The sequence below is a fragment of the Pholcus phalangioides genome, unplaced genomic scaffold, assembly GCF_987345545.1.
Source record: "Pholcus phalangioides strain wild (caught in Gottingen) unplaced genomic scaffold, Ppha-v1.0 ptg000042l_1, whole genome shotgun sequence".
NCBI classification, from domain to species: Eukaryota; Metazoa; Arthropoda; class Arachnida; order Araneae; family Pholcidae; genus Pholcus; species Pholcus phalangioides.
In genome coordinates this window covers 21,991,742-22,012,855 of record NW_028301628.1, presented here as the reverse complement: position 1 = coordinate 22,012,855, position 21,114 = coordinate 21,991,742, and the positions used below count along the sequence as shown (strand labels likewise).

The 21,114-nt window shown below is 35.9% G+C and overlaps 1 protein-coding gene across 2 annotated transcripts in view; it reads right to left on the bottom strand.

The window, feature by feature from the left end:
- Window positions 1-21,114, bottom strand: part of LOC149064660 (uncharacterized) — a 100,512-nt gene that overhangs the window by 46,503 nt on the left and 32,895 nt on the right. For both annotated transcript variants that reach the window (XM_089254885.1, XM_089254886.1), the window contains exon 2: window positions 15,133-15,232. In XM_089254885.1, the coding sequence (XP_089111011.1) occupies window positions 15,133-15,207 (75 nt within the window). In that variant the 5' untranslated portion in view covers window positions 15,208-15,232. The remainder of the gene's footprint in view (window positions 1-15,132; window positions 15,233-21,114) is intronic.

Below are 21,114 nucleotides of genomic sequence, written 5' to 3'. Positions count from 1 at the left end.
TTAAGAATATCAGAATAAAAATTCAGTGGGTACAAAAATTTATTAAGTGGGAGAAAAAAAAATCCTCATTATCACGTTTGTATATATATTGAGAGTGGAACAAAACAATTTTCGTACCCCATTGCGGCCCGCAACAGTATTTCTTCTCCTTCCAATGTGGCCCAGAAAAAATCAGAATGCTTGACATCCCTTAAAAAGACACTTCATAATTGTATATGAAAGTGATTGACAACTTATTAGACTTTTTCATAATCTTATTTAACTTCTATTTTGGTCTTCTATAAACATCTTAAGAAAACACTTTGGAGACTAAAAACATTTTTAAGGCTAAAGAAATTTTTAGAAAACGTTTTGAAAGAGATTAGAAAACATTTTTTTGAGAGAGACTATAGAAACATTTTAAAGACTAAAAACATTGTGAGAATAAGCATTTGAAAAAAAATACTTTACAGACGGAAATATTTTTAGAAAACATTTTAGACAATAGAAATATTTTAGTCTAAAAACTAAAGATTAAAAAAAAAATTAGTGACTATAGGATTATTTAAAAGTAACAGGAAAGACTAAAAACATTTTTTACACATTTTATAATTTAAAAAAGTTTTTAAACATTTTATAATTTAAAAAAGTTTTTAAACATTTTATAATTTAAAAACGTTTTTAAACATTTTATAATTTAAAAAAGTTTTTAAACATTTTATAATTTAAAAAAGTTTTTAAACATTTTATAGTATAGAAAAATTTTTAGAACATCTTATATAGACTAAATCTTTTTTTCAGAAATTAATTTGAGACTAAAAATTTTTCTATACTATAAAATGTTTAAAAACTTTTTTAAATTATAAAATGTGTAAAAAATGTTTTTAGTCTTTCCTGTTACTTTTAAATAATCCTATAGTCACTAATTTTTTTTTTAATCTTTAGTTTTTAGACTCTAAAATATTTCTGTTGTCTAAAATGTTTTCTAAAAGTATTTCCGTCTGTGAAGTATTTTTTTTCAAATGCTTATTCTCAAAATGTTTTTAGTCTTTAAAATGTTTCTATAGTCTCTCTCAAAAAAATGTTTTCTAATCTCTTTCAAAACGTTTTCTAAAAATTTCTTTAGTCTTAAAAATGTTTCTAGTCTCCAAAGTGTTTTCTTAAGATGTTTGCAGAAGACCAAAATAAAAGTTATTAATGATAGAAACAAGTTCATCATTACGCTATAGGTAAGTATTGAAAAGAAGAAAAACTCGTAAGTATTGTACATCGATGTGCTTTTCTTTTAAATTATAAAACAAGAAAGAAACATGACTAGAAATATAATGGAAATAACTATATCGATTATAATACTACTTGTTGGATACTATAATAACAAAAGAAAAAAAAATGATGATTACTGTTTTTGTCAAACACTTTAATGAACTAAAATCGGGTCAAAACAGTTAAAAAAACAGTTATTTACTCTTAATTCGAAAGAAAAAAAATCGTGTTGAGGAAGAACTAAATGTTTTCAACGATCTTCTGTAGAATAAGAAAAGACCTTGGTTCTGGTCTTGAACTTGACACATTATCACACATTACTCGTCATATTTTTAGATTATCGAGGTTCATGATGACGATAATTAGTAGTGTCAGATACTACTCGTGAACTTGAGCCTGATGTCCCGAATAAGAAAAAACTTTCGCATTCAGGACTATCCGCATGACATTAATAAGCATTACACTCGACTTTCCGGCACAAGAACGGAATTTTAAAATCCACAGAAATGGAAGACAATTTTTATAATTATTGTTTTTAATTGGTATTTTCATGAAATATTCAAGACGTCATCAGTTGATTTTCCCATATATAAACAAAAAGGTCAATTCTTAACTAGATTTTAATCAGAAAAACAAGTTGAAATGTAAAAAAAATTAATTCAAAAAGTCACTTCACATGCTATAATAATGAAATATCATACATTGTAATAAAAAATATTGATGGTAATCATGAAAATGTTATTATAAAGAAAGAAAAAAGTGATGATAAGAGGAAAAATGCATTTTGCTGCTGCAGGCCCAGGTCGATGTGTCAAAAGATCGACTATGTGGGAGTAAAGGCTGTACCGTGATCTTAGATTCCTTATTTTATCAGACAGAACCCTTGTTTTCCGTAGTATTTGGACTCATTATACAAAACAAAACGGTATGTCTGTTGTAACCACTTGAAAACAAAAGCGGCAAAATGGTGCTCAATAATTCATGAACATTTAAAGCAATGCATGTACCCTTCATTGAATTCCTTCATATGCCAGATGTTTGTTATCCCAGTAACCCTATACTGTTTTGCCTTATCGGAACTCCTGAGTGGGAGAGTGGGGTGTCACTCGCTTGTCACAGAGTAATTTACATTCTGAAATTTTGAAATCAATGAATATAATACGCAATATAAATTCGAAAGATGTAAACAATGTTTTTTTACGATCTTGGGCCTCACCCCCACCCCGTGTTGTCAAAAAATGCCTATAAGATACCATACCATATTTCAGGACAAGTAACCTTAATTCTTATGACACTTGTTTTAATCTAAAATAAATCCACATAAACATCTGTCCCATGTATTTTTTCTATAGTGGTCAAAAAGACTGCTACGGTAGTTCTAGGGCAGTGTTTCTCAAAGTGTGTGTCGCGACTCCTAGGAGCGTCACCAACCTTTGTCAAGGGCGTCGTGGTGAGCAGGAGATACTGACTTGTGTTCTTATTCATGCTTTGAAGTGGTGCTTTTATAAGTGAAAATATCCATTAAACTATTCTGAAGAGCCGCAGAGGAACCATGACTTGGGCAAAGGAACCACGGGTGACAAGAGTTTGAGAACCACTGTTTAAGGTGGTATGGAGATTCCGGTACTTCTAGTGTTACAGTGAGAAATTTCTTAGGAAGACGCTATTGCAAAAGCGTCATACAGTGCCGTTATATCCAAGATCGCTGCGCTTTCAATCGACGTTATAGTTATATTAATAATCAAAGCTTATTAATTATCAACATCATTTTCTATGGCTTAGCTTCTCAACCTATGATGCTTTGACCACCTCTGGTCTTCGAAGATGATTCAGAAATTAGTATAAAAAAAACAAATTAATTTAAACAGGCAGACTTGGCAATTTAATTAAAAATTATTCAAATGTATGCAACAGTTATTATTAATATTCTTATAGGCCCAAAAAAAAAAAATAGATCGTAATAATTCACCGTGACCTTATATATTTCATCGAGGAAAAGTATCAGAAATTTTGATCCCGTAAATACTGAAAATTGATATTTCACCAAAATTTGATTTGTCACCAAAAATGAAATTTTGGCAAAATTTCCAACCGTTGCTGAAACTGCCGAAACTCGAGGAAATATAAAGGCAATTGCAAATCACTGTAAACGATAATGCATTCCACAAGAAAAAAAGAAAAAAAAAACGTTGATCTGGTGACCATATTTCATTGAAAACAATGCGGGAAACATGGAACTTAGATACCACAAATTACGTGACATTGACAATTGTTCCCAGAACAATTATTGTCATAAGTCTGAAAATTCACAGATTATTGGTTAAATTGATGAAAATTAATCCAATGGGTATTGAATGCAGTGATACTGGGAAATCTCATAGAATTGAAATGTTATTCACATAAAAAAACAGAACATGATAAATATTTGAAATAATATTTATAGTCATAATTATCTTATATATACATTTATATATATATATATATATATATAATGCTATTCACAAATTATGAAAATTATCTTTATTTACGATTTTTGTACAGATTAAAAATTCAAATAAGATTAATTGAATGAGGCAGTGGGTAAAAGATAAAGAAACATGCCGTAAAATACAGGTCATATAGCCTCACCCCTTACGGTCTGAGTTAGTTGCCCTTGCATTTTTCATACATATTACAGGTCCTCGGGTTAAGAAAGGTTGAGAAACGCTGCTCGATAGGAATCAGCATGTCAGTTATTGACGGTATAGCCGAGATGTCATTCCAACAGAGTTTGACCGTGTATAAAGTTAGGAAATTCAACAAGTGTCATGATGACCAGCTTCTGGTCACTCTCTACCGACAGACATCCCAACAAAACAGGGACAAAGAGCTTATTAAAATTTCGGAAGAGTTTGTAACAAAAGGAGTTAATGTAATCTTTCTTATATCTGATTTTCTAACTTCACTCAAAGGACTAAGAAGAAGATGAGGCTGCGGTCAAGCGTTTCATCCGGAAGCATCCGCTATTTCTTTCATTTTTCAAGTTACTTATCATTACTATTACCATTATATCACTATTATCTCGTGACATCACTAGTTATCAGCTGGATTAAAAAGAGCGTTCGTTAAAGGAAGGATACCCGATTAAGATGAGATAAGGTGATCGTCATCATTGGTGCATATATAAGGATGGATACCTAAAATGGCGTGGCATGGAATCGAACACGCGAATCATTTGGCGGAAGAAAAGATAATAACTTCCGAGAGAGTTTTTTTATTTCATTATTATTATGAGTGATTAGTATTCACAGAAATGATGTATAGACGTAGTGCGCGTGTGTGAGGATTTTGGATTTATGAGTCTAAAGATTCTGCGCAATAAACCCCCGGATTTAAAACAGTAATTTGAAAACGACAAAAATAAAAACTTCCGTTATCGAATTTGTTGCCATCAAGGGCGGCTTTGAAAATAGCGCAAGGGGTGTGGCAGGTCATAAGGAGCAGCAGCTTAGGCTTTAGTTGAAACCAATTTTTTAAAAAAAAATTTACATGATCAGAGAAGGATTCATGATTTAGATGACTGTGGGCTACAAAAATATTGCCACTCTTCCCTCATCCTAATCTTTCCTTGACCATTTATTTCTTAAACTTGCCTAGCTGTAAACGTTGCTGTGTTTTTTGGTCAGTTTTTTTCGTCACTCTTTTCCTCTTGAACTGATCCTTTCCTTTCTAGGTCACCGTTTGGTCCCTCACATGCTTCCCCACTGTTTTGGTCCCTCACATGCTTGCACACTGTTTTAATTACTCACATGCTCGCATACTGTTTTGGTCACTTACGGGATTGCAAACTCTCTAGATCACTCCTTTGGTCCCTCATGGGCATGCAAACTCTAGATCACTCTTTTTGTCACTCATGAGCATGCAAACTCTCTAGATTGCTCTCTTTTAGTCACTCACATACAAACTCAGGTCACTTGGTTGATCACTCACCCAACTAATCTCCACTTTTAAATAAGAGGGGGGGGGGACCCCTTTTTAAATAAAAGTCACCTCGTTATACTTCTTCTTTACAGGATAAGTGGCAGTAATGGTGACTCATCAACAAGAACAGCTACTTGTATGTGAATTGTGAGTTATCTGGCATAATATTAAGAGCGGTTAAATGAGTCTAGACCAAAAAACTGAACAATCTTTTCAAAAGCAGGGAGTATGGTCACGCACATTCTGCTTGGTAAACAATTGTGTGGGTCTCCTATGGTAAAGCCCTGTCAGCCTCCCACAAGTCTCTTCTTTAGGAGCAGCACGAGGCTTCACACCCAGGCAGCTGGTACGTTCGAGACGCAGAGAGCACGTAGACCTTCAACACGATATTCACATAACACAAAAATTCCTGTGCCGTTATCAAATATGAACGATAGATGGCAGTATCAGTAGCAAACGAAACAAGCACAACTCCGACAACATAAACACGTTAGGGCCACGCATATATGTGTATGTGGTTCGTGCACGGTTAATTAGTAGTAGATGATACAGTAATAGTAAGAGCCCGAAAATTGAGGCAAGATGTCATAAATTCCTTTTTCCGCCCATTTTCGAACTTTTTTTTTTTGTAAAAATGTCTTTTTTGAATTTCTCCTGCCATAAATGTCTATTTCTACGTTTTTTAAGTTTATTCGTGAATTTCAGAGATAACATTATGTAGAACTTAGATAATGGAGCAGTGAGAACTTCAAACCAATTGCACTTTTTTAAAATCCCCCTTTTCAATATTAGTTATTACCAGAAATCCCCCCCCCCGAATTGTATATTAATAATCCATTTAAATGAAAATAGGTGTAGGGACCTGAGAGATAGAAAACTTGGTGTTGCCATGCATGAAGCCATAAACATGAATGTTTTTGTTTCATACGAACGCAGCCCATGTATGAGAAAAAGCTGAGAGAAATTCGAAATTTGTTTCTGCACATGCTTCACATACTACTACTATTGTATTACACATGCACCTCGTCAACATTTCTCTGCGGAATTTCTAACGAATTGATTGGTTGATGTTGGAATGTGCATGTACGTGTTGTGAACCTAACGTGAAGTCCATTACTATGTAATGCTTGTTATGTGTAGAGTGCAGCTATCTGCCATCAAGTTTTCTAACTATGAGGGAAATGCAATGATTGAATTATTGTGTCGTTGTAGGCCCGTGGCTCCTTGTGGCGAGATTTTTTTAAAGTCACTCATATTGGACTGCATTATACAGGGTGTCCCATCAAGACCACCAGACAGATTCCTCGCTCGGAATACATAAAAAATGCCCAATACGACCCATAGTTTTCGAGAAAAATGCAAAAGAAAAGTATGACGTCATATCCGGTTGCAAGGGAAAAAAAACTATATTGGAAACATGAACGCATCGGTATTTGCATATGTTTGCATAGGAATATGTTCAAAATGTCTACTGCGCATATCGAGGCATGCATGCGCGTGCCGTGGATCATGTTCATGTTTCTAATAAAAAAATTTTCCCCTTGCACCGGATATGACATCATACTTTTCTTTCGCATTTTCTCGAAAACTATGTATCCAGATCGTACCCAGTGCCGTCTTAACGCATGGGCCCACCCGGGCACGGCCCGGGGGCCTCAAGAGAAGAGGGGCCTCACAAAAATGAGATCCGGTTGAAATTTTCTAGGATTTACCAGGTAGGGCCTCGGAAAAACCACTTGGCCCGGGGGCCCGTGATACTCTTAAGACGGCCCTGATCGTACCAGGTCGTTCCTTGGGCTTTTTTTATGTATTCCAAGCGAGGCTGGGCGGTCTTGATGGGATACAACAAAAACGACGACTTGACCGCAGCAAAAAATTGCTACCGCAGGGAGCCCCCCATCTAGGTGTTAGCGCACCAACCTCTCGATGAGTATAAAAAAAACAAGCCGGCAGTTCGGAATCGGCAAATTGTAGGTCCCGGTCTAATTAGCCCTCGTGTGCAGAAAGTGACCGTGTTGCGACAAAAATGATCAATGATCGATCGATGGTCTTGATGGGACACCCTGTATATGGATACTAGCTAGCTAATCGATGACTAAAATTAGAAGTTTGTTTCTCCAACATGTGCTTCACATAGCATGTCTTCCCCAGGCATTGGGCTGCATTTTATATGGATAGCTGACAGATGACTATCTCAAGAGCCTGTCGTGGCTTACACAGGGTGGGATAGTAGCTGAGAGGGCTCTGGCCTTGAGTACGTGCTGTTTTGATTTATTTCTTTCACAGCAAAAACAAACATGGCTATTTATTTTAGAAATATATTCAGTATTCGATTAAATTGAGCGGTCTCCCTCAAAGGTGTACGACAGGTGTGGCCACATCGGACTTGGAGTTTGAAGAGGAGTCCTACATATGTATTATTACAACTTTTTTTAAAAATAGTTAAATTTTTTACTCTTTATGTATTCCTTTAATATTTGCTTTAAATATTTCAAACAATATACTAGCAAAATAAATGTGAGAATTATTCGTAACTCGAAGGAGCCCCACGATCATAATATCTACGGGCTCCGTGTCCGATGGTCCTGGAATCGACATAATCCCGAGGAGAACCACAAACACTTTATTTTTCGGCATGGAATAAATTTTTAATGCAATTTTTATTAACATCTCATAATCTCATATACCTCCCATGTTCAATTTATTTTCTTCGTCAAATACATTTCAAATCCCTACCGATTTGCTGTCGCACAAGGATGCTCAACCTTTGAGAGAGTGCAGGCCATTTCATTGGCCTGAAAACAAGTCACAGGCCACTAAAGTGATCTGTAAATTGCCGCAAATCACTCAGGTGATGGTGATGTGCCTTCGCGGGTCACTTCAGTCGTGTTAAAATGTGGCGTGGGTCACTTGAGTGATCTAAAACTCTGCTGCGGGTAAATTGGATGATGTGAAACTGTACCGCGGGCCCCTCAAGTGCTCTGAAACTGTGCTGCACTCCACTTAAGTAATCTGTGAATGCTCCGCAAATCAGTTAAGTGATCTGGAAATGTGTCTCGAGCCACTTCAGTAGATATAAAACTGCGTCCGACGATTTCACGGTTATGTGGAACCGTACCGCAGGTCGACCAACTGATCTGCAAATGCGCCGCGGGTCACTTAAGTGCTCTGAAAGTGTACCGCAGGTCACTTAAGTGCTCTGAAAGTGTACCGCAGGTCACTTAAGTGATCTGTAAATGTGCCGTGGGCCGCTTAAGTGTTTTGGATTTATGCCATGGTTCACTCAAATGCCCTGTAAATATGCCACCGCTCCCTAAGTGATTTGTGAATGTGCCGCATATAATTCATTTTTGCAGAATTTGGTTTGGGGGTCACGGGCCACATCAGATGACTCTAAGGGCCACATTTGACCCGCAGGTCATGGGTTAAGCATGTGTGCCGTAGCATTTTATTTATCACCAGAGTTTATTTAATAACAATATTTAGCAATTTGTCAACAATTGACAATTTTTTTTGGTGAGAATTAGCGATTAACAATATGATTATCTTCATCTTACATATTTCTCGGTTTTCTTAAACCCCTTTTTTTGTGAGGGGACAGTTTCTATGGACTCTGGAAGTACTCACACAATTTTTCTCATCATATTTTACTCTTCGAAGCTTTACTTTTAGTGTGTTTTTTAAATTGTGTATAATGTATAATAATATATTCATTCATATTTATTAGAACACAATTTATAACCTATGCAAGTTACCTTCACCCTCGATTCTAGAAAAGATTGGAAGTCTAAGTAAGCTTCATAAAAGCTTCATAAGCTTCTTCACGAAACCGAAGAAGACGTCATGACCTCTTCATGACTTGTACGAGTCATGCCAATGATAAAGTCCGACCGTCAAACATGTAATACAGTCGAATACCGTTATAGCGAAAATTTCGTTTTAACGAACACTTTTCTAATCCCCCCAGATATGTTTACATAGGAACAATGAAAGAACCTGGAATTCCTTTATAACGAAATTTCGTTATAACGAAGTGATTTCTCCGGTCTCTTCGTTCGTTATAACGGGATTCGACTGTACATATAATGTGGGCAAAAAGTCCGTAGAAACTTTAAAAATGAATAAAAACCGGAAAAAATAACCGAAATAAAAAATAGTTTTCAGGGTTAGCATCGCTAAAAAGGTCACGGGGATATTTTTGACACGAAAAAAAAAAAAAAAACAACAGGTGGTGCTGGTACGAGCGACTTCGGTGGAAATATGCAAATGAGACGGTTATAAGGACTTGCGCTCGTAATCCACAACCAGTTCACCGTTGTAAACCGTGTATGTGGACCTGCTACACTCTGCCGTTGCTGGATTTGTGACTCGCCTGCAATGTGTTATCCCTTGTGGTGGTGGTGGTCATGTGGAACGCATACTGCTGTAATAAACGATTTAAAGGCATTCTGTTCGTTATTATAGTATCTTTTCTTTGACTTGTGTATATTAGCGCCACCTATCAGCTGTTTTTTTAGTTTTTTTTTGTCAAAAAATTACCGTAACCAAACGATGCTAACCCTGCAAACTGTTTCTATTTTGGTTATTTTTCCTGTTTTTATGAATTTTTAAAGGTTTCTACGGACTTTTTTGCCCACCTTGTATTATCAACTAGGTAATGAAATATTACAATAACTAAATACACATAATTAATAATCTTCATTTTAGTAGCTGAAACAGTCTGTAAGTCGCCAGGCAGCCCCTTTGGGCTGGGCAGCGACGAGAAAAATTAACTTCATTTTGAATTTTAGTGTTCATTACCATGGCCGAATTTTTGTGCATTCGGTCATATTTTAATAATTTTTGAAGAGTATGTTATATAGATAATTTTTAGGTCATTTTATCAGCGGTAATTTTAATCAATGGGAATTTTTTTTAGTGATACAGCATGCACCACAATTAATTGCCTGTAATTTCCTTTTATCTCTAAAATTGCCATCCTTCTCAAGTTTGGTAGTTGCTCCAATTTGTCCCTTCCCGTATTTCTGGCGCTGCCTAAAGTTGAGTGGTTCGAAGTAAAAAAGTTACGGACTTTTTTCAAGGACTTTGGAGAGAAAATTTCCAGCACCAACGGTAGCTGCTATGATAAAATGATAGTAAATTTTCCAATGATGGTAGTCCTGAATCATGCTCGGTTTAAAAAAAGAAGGACCGATGGTGCCACACTGTATTTTATTTCGTTAAAAGTTCCAGCGCAAAACCGATTTAAAGCAACATCGCAATTCAGCTTGAGAAACAATATCAAGGAGATTGCAGAATTTTTCCAGGAAAAACGCCATAAAAAGAGAAAAGAAACATCATTTAAGTGACCTGGGGCACTGTTCTATATCACTTAATTGGTTCGCGGCCCATTCTTAATTCATTTAAGTGGCCCACGGCACATTTCCAAATAGTTTAAGTGACCCATAACACATTTACAGATCACTTAACTGACTCGTGGCACATTCACAAATAAATTAAGTGACCCGCAACACATTTCTAGATGACTTAATTCTCTCGCAACACTGTCCCAGTCCACTCAAACGAACCGCGGTACATTTATAGATAACCATAGTGACTTGGGGCATCGTTCATGTTACTTAAGTTGCCCTCGTTGCATTTACAGATCACGTCAGTGGCGCACGATACGTTTTCATACCAATGAAATGGCCTCGCACTCTTCATTGGTTTGAAAACATATCGCGAACCACTTATTTGAAATGAGAATATGTGCTCTAGATCACTTAGAATATCTTTAAATGTACCTCGGGTGAGTCAAAAGATCCTTAAATGTGCCGTGATTCACTTTACTGATGTAAGAATGTGCAGCAAGTCACTTAAGTGATTTGGGAATGTGCCGCGGGCCACTTAAATGACGTGGAACAGCCACAGGCCCATTAAGTGATCTATGAATATTCTGTAGGCCACTTAAGTAACCTGTAAGTGTGCTGTGTCCCTTAATGAAGAGTTCATCGGAATAATTTGTATATTGTATAATAGAAATATTTAAATCTGTATATACTTTTTTTTTTATTAATGTGTTTTTATATCCATGTATTTTATATGCATAATAAAGCACCCGACACCACCCAGCCCCCTCATCCGGGGCAATGGCTAAAATTGACAATGGTCGATAGAGCCTGGGCGGTGCACGGTATGAAATGAAAATGTGGTCCCTTAATATCCCATAAATGATCTGGAAACGTGCCATTCAATTCATTTTTACAAAACTTGGTTTGAGGTCGCAGACCACATTAGATGACTCCGAGGGTTACATTCGCCTGCGGGCCAGAGGTTGAACATGTATGCTGTAAACGCAGGAGGAAGATGGGTGCGTCGCATTGAACAGTATATTCATCAAATATTGGGGGGGGGGGGAATCAGCCCCCCTCACCCTACACAATTTATTGGGTGATATGTTCCAGTGCAGTTCCTATGTATCCGAGGTGTCGTTATAACTGAATTTTTACTTTTTATAAGTATGTTAAAAAAAAAGTTCCTAATAAGCCACGGAATTCGTTCCGAAACAATCGAATCGAAAACTAGGGAAGTAGGAAAACGAAATTTGCATCGCAATATACGTTGCAGCGCACAAATATGTATAACTTATTTTACTTTATTACGCATATAACAACATTTTATCTTTTTTGTGTTTCTCATTTTCGCAATGACTCTGGGCCAAACGCGATATATATTTATATCAGATTTTTCGTCTACGTACTCAGAATTCTAAGCAAGAGTCCAACCAACACTGACAACCAACCACTGTGCGTTAAACAATCCGAAGGAAATTGCTTCAAATAGAGGTTAGATTTAGAATGTATCGTGTCATGTCGGTGACATTGTTATTTCCCCATGATCGGAGTTTTAAGATAAAATGTCTTTGGCTGTATTTCTCTTTTGTCTAGGATCTCTCATTAACTTACATTGTGCGTATGCGTGCTGTATCAGATATGCCAAATATGCGTGTCTTTTTCGCAAAAACGCCACAGACACGTTTATTTTTAAAGATGGCACAAATAAACACAATTGGAGTAGTAAGAGGTTATTGCCTATTTTTTCCCCCTAAAAATGTTTGTTTCGTTTTGAAATAAATATTCAAATGAGGATTTTTCAAGAGAAAAAGTTTCCTTCCATTTTCTTTTTAGTATTCGTGAATAGCTTTGCTCCAACGCATACAAGTGATAACTCGGCTAATGAAGATAATTCGTTCCGGAAATACATTCGTTAGCCGAAACGCGATTTCCCCCAGCTTTCTATGGAAAAGTACAATTCGTTCCAAGTAATGTCCAAAATTTAAAGATAAGTTTTATAAAATACTAAAGAAGCACCATAAAAATTACCTGTGACTGAAACTGACTAAAGTCAGGATTATGAGACATTATCTTAAATTGGATACACGGTAATTTACTAAAAGAAAAACTGAAGATTTTCACATGTTACACATGTACACAACTAGTCCGGTTAATAGGTGTCCTCATCCATTTATGATTTGATCAGCTCATTTCCGAGTCTCATACATGCAGATGGGAAAGATAAGCTCCCAGAAAGTCCAGACTGTTCAGTTTAATGCTAAGAGTGAAGGAACGAGTATCCAGACCGTTCAGTTTCATGTCATAAATCTTACCGTGTACATTGAAAGCATTCAAGTCTAGGCATCCTTTTTTTTACGCAATTTCTTTTAGCTTAATCTTTAATTTTACATGTAATGGTTCAAAAACTTTATAAATGGAAATGGAGATACATCTGAAAAGTGATTATGAGGTGCATGCGAAGTAGCCGAGATCGAGTGACAATAATTCTGATGTCATAATTTCGCACAACGTGCTTTGTGCATCCATATCAACAGAAATGTTCGTTAACCGAATCTGTATTCGTTAGCCGACTGGGAAGATCGCAGAAAAAAATCTTCGTAAACCGAGGAGTTTGTTAGCCGAGGTATCACCGTATTCAACAGTTTCCTTGTAAATTCAATTTATTATATACATTATATACAATATTAAGAAAAATGGCACCCAAAGCTGACTCTGAGCCAGATTTTCAACCCTTGAAAAAATCCTGGTACATTCCAGGCCAGTAACTCGGCTAGGGCAACGATGGGCGGCCTTTCACAAACAAAGGTACCCTTATTTTGCATATTTCTTTGCAATTTCTGTAGTTTCTTGCTTGAAATAATATGTAAAATTGTGGGGGGGGGGGGAACAAACACCTCCTTTTTCTGAGCGTAACCCTTTCAAGAGGGTACCGAACAAGGGCGTAGTGGGGGGGGGGAACTTGGGAGTCTGGTCCCTCCCCCCTTCCCCCGAAATGTTAGAAAATGACCAAAAAAAAAGGGAAAAAGATGGACAAATCTATTGTTCTATCAATTTGCCCCCCCCCCCCCGAACGAAATTTCTGGCTACGCCCCTGGCCCCGAAGAAAAAGTCTGCCCCAGAGTCCAAGCTGAAAAAGACACGCTATGGCCTTATGCCACCCCTGCTTCATCCCGAGAACCCGAGAAGCAGAACACCCTTATCACGACTTTCGATGTAATTTTATTCCCAAGATATCTCACAGCACACCCCTTGGAAATCATTGTTATAATATGACATGAATGTCGCTCTCCACTTGTTAATACAAGATATACGGAAGACTGGATGTTGTGAAGATATTTATTATTTGAGATGTTAATTTTTTAAGGAAGGAAAAAAACTCATCTCTGCCTCTACCGGGAGTCGAACCCGGGTCCCTCGATTGCCGGACGAGCAAAAAAAATAAAAAAATTAACATCTCAAATAATAAATATCTTCACAACATCCAGTCTTCCGTATATCTTGCATTGTTATAATCTTTATTAAATATCTACAGACAGCTTGATGTGATGTTCCTGTCTGGCCAGAGATGGCTGGATATGTTTTTTTTACATCCGAGAGGCTGCAAAATGTTATATACTTCGTTGTGCAGAGGCTAATACTACTTAACCGTGCATGCACCTCGTATACATTCCTCTATGGAATTTCTTACGAATCGACACATGCTGGAATGTGTGTTCTAAGTGTATGTGTGGTGTCCTAGCGTATTTATGTTGTTGAGTCGCTCTTGTTTCGTGTTCGTGCTGCCATCTGTATTTCATTTTCTGAAATAAAGATAGAAATACTGGAAATTTTGTTGTGCAGAGACTGAGGAATGTGATCTTATCCGATCTAGAGATGATTTAATATGATCATTTCGACTTACGTAGCTAGCTATTTATGATCTGGCTGAGTGCCCAAAGATGACTGAATATTATCTCGATTTTTCACAGACGGTCAATTGTGATTCCAGCTTTTAAGGAGACAGCAAACTGAATATGATCCTTTCGGTTATCGAGAGACTGCCTACTGAAAGTGGGCATCTCTGCTGTCCTGAGACGGCTGAATGAGATCTCAGCTTTCTAGAGATAGCAAAGCTAAATATGGTCTTCTCAACAGTCCAGAACTGTAAAGAGACGATTGAATGGGAAGCTGAACATGAACTTCTCAGTTATCCAAAGATGGCTGAATGTGGTCATCGTCACAGTATAGAGAAAACTGAATAGGATCTTCTCGGCTCTTCAGAGACGACCAAATGCAGTATAAACTTCTCTCGGCTATCTAGAGAAAAGAAGAATGGCATCGAATTCCGCTGAAGATACATGTACCAATCTAATTAACAACTTTTACAAATTCAGCTACAGCTCTCCAATGAGATTTCAGCTTAAATGTCATTATCAGCTCAAAACCAAACTTGCAACCACGTTTACGTCTAAAAATTGAAAATCTCATATTTTTATGAATATGCGTTTCAGTGATATAAGATTAGAATAAAAAAAAGTCCATGTAATTATGTCTGCCTTTAATAAATTTCATTTTGTGCGCGAGCTCGTATTTATTTACTTAGAACATAATGTCTTACCTTTTGTTGATGGCGAGGCTCACATTCGTTGTCCTTATAACCTGGTGGAAATCGTGGATTTTCTTCAAGGATCATCTTTTTTTCAAACAAAAAAGGACTTCTGTAATATAAATTCGGGGGGAATTAATAATTTTAAGATGTAATAAATTCATGTTTCTCATTCTCTTGTAATATTTTATTCCAGAAAATTGTTCGGAAACACTCGGAAAATTTAGTTTTTGAAATCGAAAAGAAATTTTTATTTTCAAAATTGGTTGTTTTGTCAATTTCTCGAAGATTCGGTCTTAAGTGATTCATTAAACAACAAGACACTCATAAAATACAGTCAGACTCGGTTGTATAGACACTTCGACTGTAACGTCAAGATTCAGCAGTCAGTGTTGATTCCTTGTGAAATGTTAACGAACATTACTTGTAACGCTCGATGAAAACACGACGAGTATACCGACACATTTTTCTTCGTTTTATGGCGTTTCCCCAAGAAATTTCTAAAACTGGAGCATATCCCATTGAGGTGATGTGTATTTGTTGTACCTTTGATATCCAACCTTAAAAAAAAGATTTATTACAAGTGTGACACTCCGATATACACATCGACTTATATGCTTTTCCGTGATATTTTCGTATTTTCCTGTAATTTTGCCTTTCCCGCTTTTTTTTTCGATATAACATTCCCGATTTCCATAATCTTCGCTAGAATCAGGCATAAAGGTGGTATAATTTACATAATTTATAAATTCTTTATTGAGTATTATTATAAATATATTCATCTCTCACACATTTGTGTGTGTGTGTGTGTGAGAGAGAGAGAGAGAGAGAGAGAGAGAGATACTCTTCATATCAATACAAACTTGCTGTAGTTTTGTTTTTTTCGCCAAGGGTTATTGATAAGCAATACTTGACAGTTTCGTCGGCAATTGACAACTTTTATGGCAAGAATTAGCGATATCCCGTACATATGATCAGAATTTCCCGTATTTTTTTCGATGAATATGGTCACCTTTAATCATGAAATAAAAACACCACGCACACAATATTTGATCACATCTGATTATGTTTTCCGTTATAAACGTCTTGAAAACGTCAACCTCGGTTATTACAAGGTTGAAATTTCGAAGAATTTTCTATGTCGTTACAACCGAGTTTGACTGTACATTTACATCGTATAACACAGTCATTTCAAAGAGTTGTACTTAAGCATCACGACGAATCCGTTGCTCGCGACAAACGCGGTGCTCCCCTGAAGTGTCCAGAGTGTTCGATGCTTGTGTCTGATTTCATATGCTCGCGATCAACGTTCCAATTAAACACCATTGCATTCAAGGGTTGAAATCATCTTGAATTTATGCATCGTATGTGTTGTCAAACTTTCCGTAAGGGGGTGCTCTTCTTTTGATGATGGGTACACGCGGTGTCGCTACTGGAAGACGGTTGAAGACCTCTGATATGGACAATAATTTTTCTCTAATAACTACATCCATTTTCTTATACTTTTTTAAAGGATTTCACCGTATGATATCAAGCCACCCTTATGGGTGTGCGATAGGTGTAGTCGCGTCGGGCCAGCATTTTAAGGGACCCCCGCATTTATGGTAAAAATAATTTTTCCCATACATTCTGGAATTATTTCTTTCATAAATTCTGAATTTCCACCATATCTGGAATTCTTTTTTTCACAACTTTCTGAATTTTAATAACTTACTAATAACTTTCTGAATTTTTACCAGTTCTAGAATTCAGAATTTTCCATCAATTCAGAAACTCTATTTCTTCCATTTATTCTAAATTTTCATCAATTCTGGAATTATTTCTTCCTTTATTCTGAATTTTTGCCAATTCTGAAATAGTTTCTCGCATTAACTCCGAATTTTCACGATTTTTATTTTCTTAATTTTGACTTCCCCTCTCTCTCTCTCTCGGAAGAAAAAAAAAATCGGGACCAAGGGTGGGGGCTGCTATTATTTTCGCACCAGTCCCCCAGTCCCCGCGTCTGGTAGGAGCGGCTCTGTATGATATATCCTGATATTAACTTGGTATTTTTCGTGTGAGAGGAAACCAACCCAGTATTAGTACTGAAATAAATATCTTGATATATGTACCATCAATTACATGTTTTCCTAAAGAAGAGACCGAGAAATATAATTTTCGTTGACCTATAACATGCTTTTGTCGTAATTCATGGGACATAAATCCTCTTTTGCGAAATTATCGAATTTTGTTCTTCCATCTTCCTTATTCTACCCCCCTCCCTATAAGGGCTAAAAAACACGATGGTTAGTGATACGCGATATCGATAGAAAGTATTAATAGCCTAATATATAAGGAAAACAACTCATATAGTTGATTATTTTCTTTTGTTTCCGTCTTTCACCTTACAAAAGTTAAAATTTTGATTTTGTCATTAAAATGGTTCATTGATCACACATACACACCAAGGTAATTTTATGCACCTTCTTCTTCGAATGAATTATCCTTGCAGTTGTAAATAAGAATATTCAGGTGCACAGAAGAGGGGGGAGGGCAGGATTTTGTCTCCTCCCAGCCTTTCCTAAAAAGTGATCCCTAAGGGGGAAATTTACTTTTGTGTGGCAATTATTTTTCCAGTACTACTGTTACACAACAGTACGTGTACACCTCGTACACATTCCTCTACGGAATTTCTAAAGAATCGGTACACGCCGGAATGTGTGCTCTGGGTGTAACGTATGGCTTTAATGTTATTTATGTTGTCAGGGTTGTGCTTGCTTCCTTGTTCTGCTGGTGCTACCTGCCTGCCTTCCATATTTTGAGGTATGCGACTGAGATTGTAAATGTTTTAATTTTCATGTTATGACACTATCGTGTTGTAGGTCTGCTTGCTCTCTCTGTGGCAACTTTACCATGATTAAACTCTCTTATTAATATCTCTCTCCCTTATTTTTTACCGTAATTTTTAGTCCATCTGCGTAATGCTCTTTTTCCAAATTTTTGCTTTCATTACGAATATTTTAAATTTTGTTCTCAACTCTTTGCTCTTTTCTTAACACTTCCACCCACCTCCCTGATCTTTTTTTGAATTTCTGCCAAGACCACCCTTTTCCTTTCTGAATTTCTTAGCTTCCTATTCTTTTCTGGGGTACGCCCCCCCCCCTCTTTGCAGACTTCCGGCGTCCTCGACAATATTTGAGTAAAATTGTATGTTATCGCTTGAGTTATTTAAATTATCATAATTTATATTTATTATCAATTATTATCATTAATCATGTGAAGTACGAATTGTAGTATGAGAAACGTAGTACGTAACAGTGAGTACGAATTGTATTATTGTATATGTTACGGTAAATGTGATAAATCGGTTATTATATATACTTACGAATCGTCTTGGTAAGTGATAAATTTATCACTTTTACCGGCGAATATGCATAATACCAAAGCATCGTTGGCAAGTTTGATAAATACTAAAAACATATATCACTTTATGCATAATACCCAAATGTCGTTGGTAAATTTGATAAATACTTGAGATTTATCACCTTTATCTGTGATTATGCAAAATACCCAAGTGTAACTGGTGAATTTGATAAATATGATAACATTTAAAAATGAGTCTAGCATGTGTGATTAATATAGTTGGACCCCGATATAATGACAATTTTGCGATCTGATCCCGATATAATGTTACAATACATGTATGAATTATCACGTATAGTATAGTACGATTTATCATGATTACCAACGACGCGGCGCTTGGGTACTATGCATAATCGCCAGTAAAAGTGATACATTTAGGGAAATTTATCAAACTTACCAAACTGATTGGTATGTATGCATAATAACCACATTTATCACATTTACCGTAACATATACATGATCAATTACATATTGTTATTAAATATCAATTAGTAGATTTTTACAAGACTGTATAACATGGACTACATAATTATTTCCACAGTTCCTTAGCCTCGTTCTGCTTCTCGTCATTTCGAAAACGTCAGCGTGAAAGATTGGGAATATAAAGTACAGTATATGGAAAATTTATGTACCGAACGAAGCGAACGTATAGCAGTGGTTCTCAACCTTTGGAAGTCCGCGGCCCGGTTGAGTATTTTTTTCGAGTGGAAGACCCGGTCAAAAACACGACTAACGGGAAATAAATGGGTAAGAATTAAAAGATGAATCATTCACTGCCCGGTTTGACTGATGCCTGGCACGGCGGTTGAGGAACACTGACGTATAGCATATGAGAAAATGTATGTCCGGTCGAAATTTTTTCATACCCTGAGCATGTCGGGCAATTTGTCCAGTCGTGTTTCTTACATTCAAAAAAAATATATATATCTATATACAATACATTACAATGGCATCGTCTTTTTTAACGTTATTTGAAACTTATGAATGCAGAAGAAACATCGTATTGACAAATGTTTCACTGCAACCGATTATTTATAATTATTTATTTATATACTTATCAAAATAATCAATTATTCTATAAATTACTGAGAAATTGATTTCTCGTATAGAAAAAAAATCGATAGAATGAAAAAATAGGACCAAAATTTATATGTGTAAAATTAGAAAGTAATATTCAAAGTCATAGGTAGATGACGGTAAAAAACAAAACTAATTTATTCAGACGCACACAAAATCGAAACCTAAACTTACTCGAAACAAAATATTTTCATTGATGGAAATAAAAGGTAAAACTTATGTTGACCGATATTTGACTGCATGAAATTTCCCTATAACTAATATTTAACTGTAATAAATTTTATCACGATAATAACTTAGAACATAAATTTCTCAAAAAATAGAGAGATAAACATTCCCCTAATATTCATTATTCCAGAAATTAGTGTTTTATTTCAACAGCAGAGGACGCCAGTGAAAACATTCATTTTTTTTTTCAGGTGAGTATTAACACAATTACTCTTTTAATTTCTTAACCAAACTGCACATAATTTTTTTATGATTACTGGTTACTTAACATATTTGAGAAGTTTCAAATTCCCCATTCCATCACCTACAACGAAAAAAATCAGACTGAGGGCAATCGACTTGTTGTGGAAGTACATTTAAAATTCGAAACCCTCCATCTGTAGGGCAATTGATCAAAAGCCTTTATTCCAAGGGTTGGAAATTAAAAAAAAAATCCTTTTGAAGTTCTGAGTGCTAAAAACATCCAAGTTATACAGAATATAGTCTCTAAAATTCACGAAGAAACATATAACAATACCGAAAAATGAATTTATGCCAGGAAAAATTCAAAAAGCCATTTTCACAACAACAAAAAAAGTTTGAAAATATGCTAAAAAGAGGTATTTTTTGCCCAAACTTCTGGGCTCAAATTATAAATAATTTCATTTTATTCATTGAAAAAAAATGTTTTTAATGGATAAAGACAGGTTGTTTACTACAAAGACAGGCTTGTAACATAAGATTAAGTTCTCAATCATATGATAGAACGCCACTTGGACACACCAACAAAAATAAATACAATAACCTATAATACATTTTTCACTCGATTTCTATATTCAATGACATAAAAATTGAGTTACTCTACCGAGACTACTATTAATGCCCTAAAAAAAATATCGATCGATTGAATTCGTAGAAAATATGAATATTTCATCACGTACCTATGAAGTAAAAATCTCCGTTTTCTGCCATCTCTCTCTCGCTCTCTCTCTATAAGAAAGCTTCAACGTTCATGGTAAGAGATCAGTAAAAAAAAATGGGTAGAAAAAACCATTTTTTTAAATGTCTTACAAGACGTTTTGAAGCAATTGGAACGGATCTAGCAATAGTTCAGCCATGCGTGGTATATAAATAAAATACACTCGTTCGTACAATAAGATACATCGGAGACGTAATGGAGTGAGTTCATGTAAATTGCTTATATTTTACATATGCCTCACGGGGGTCTACCATTAGTTTATTTATATAATGACTCTCTCGGGTTGGTACGTGATTTTAAATCGTGGGTGAGGAAACAACTGTTTTTTT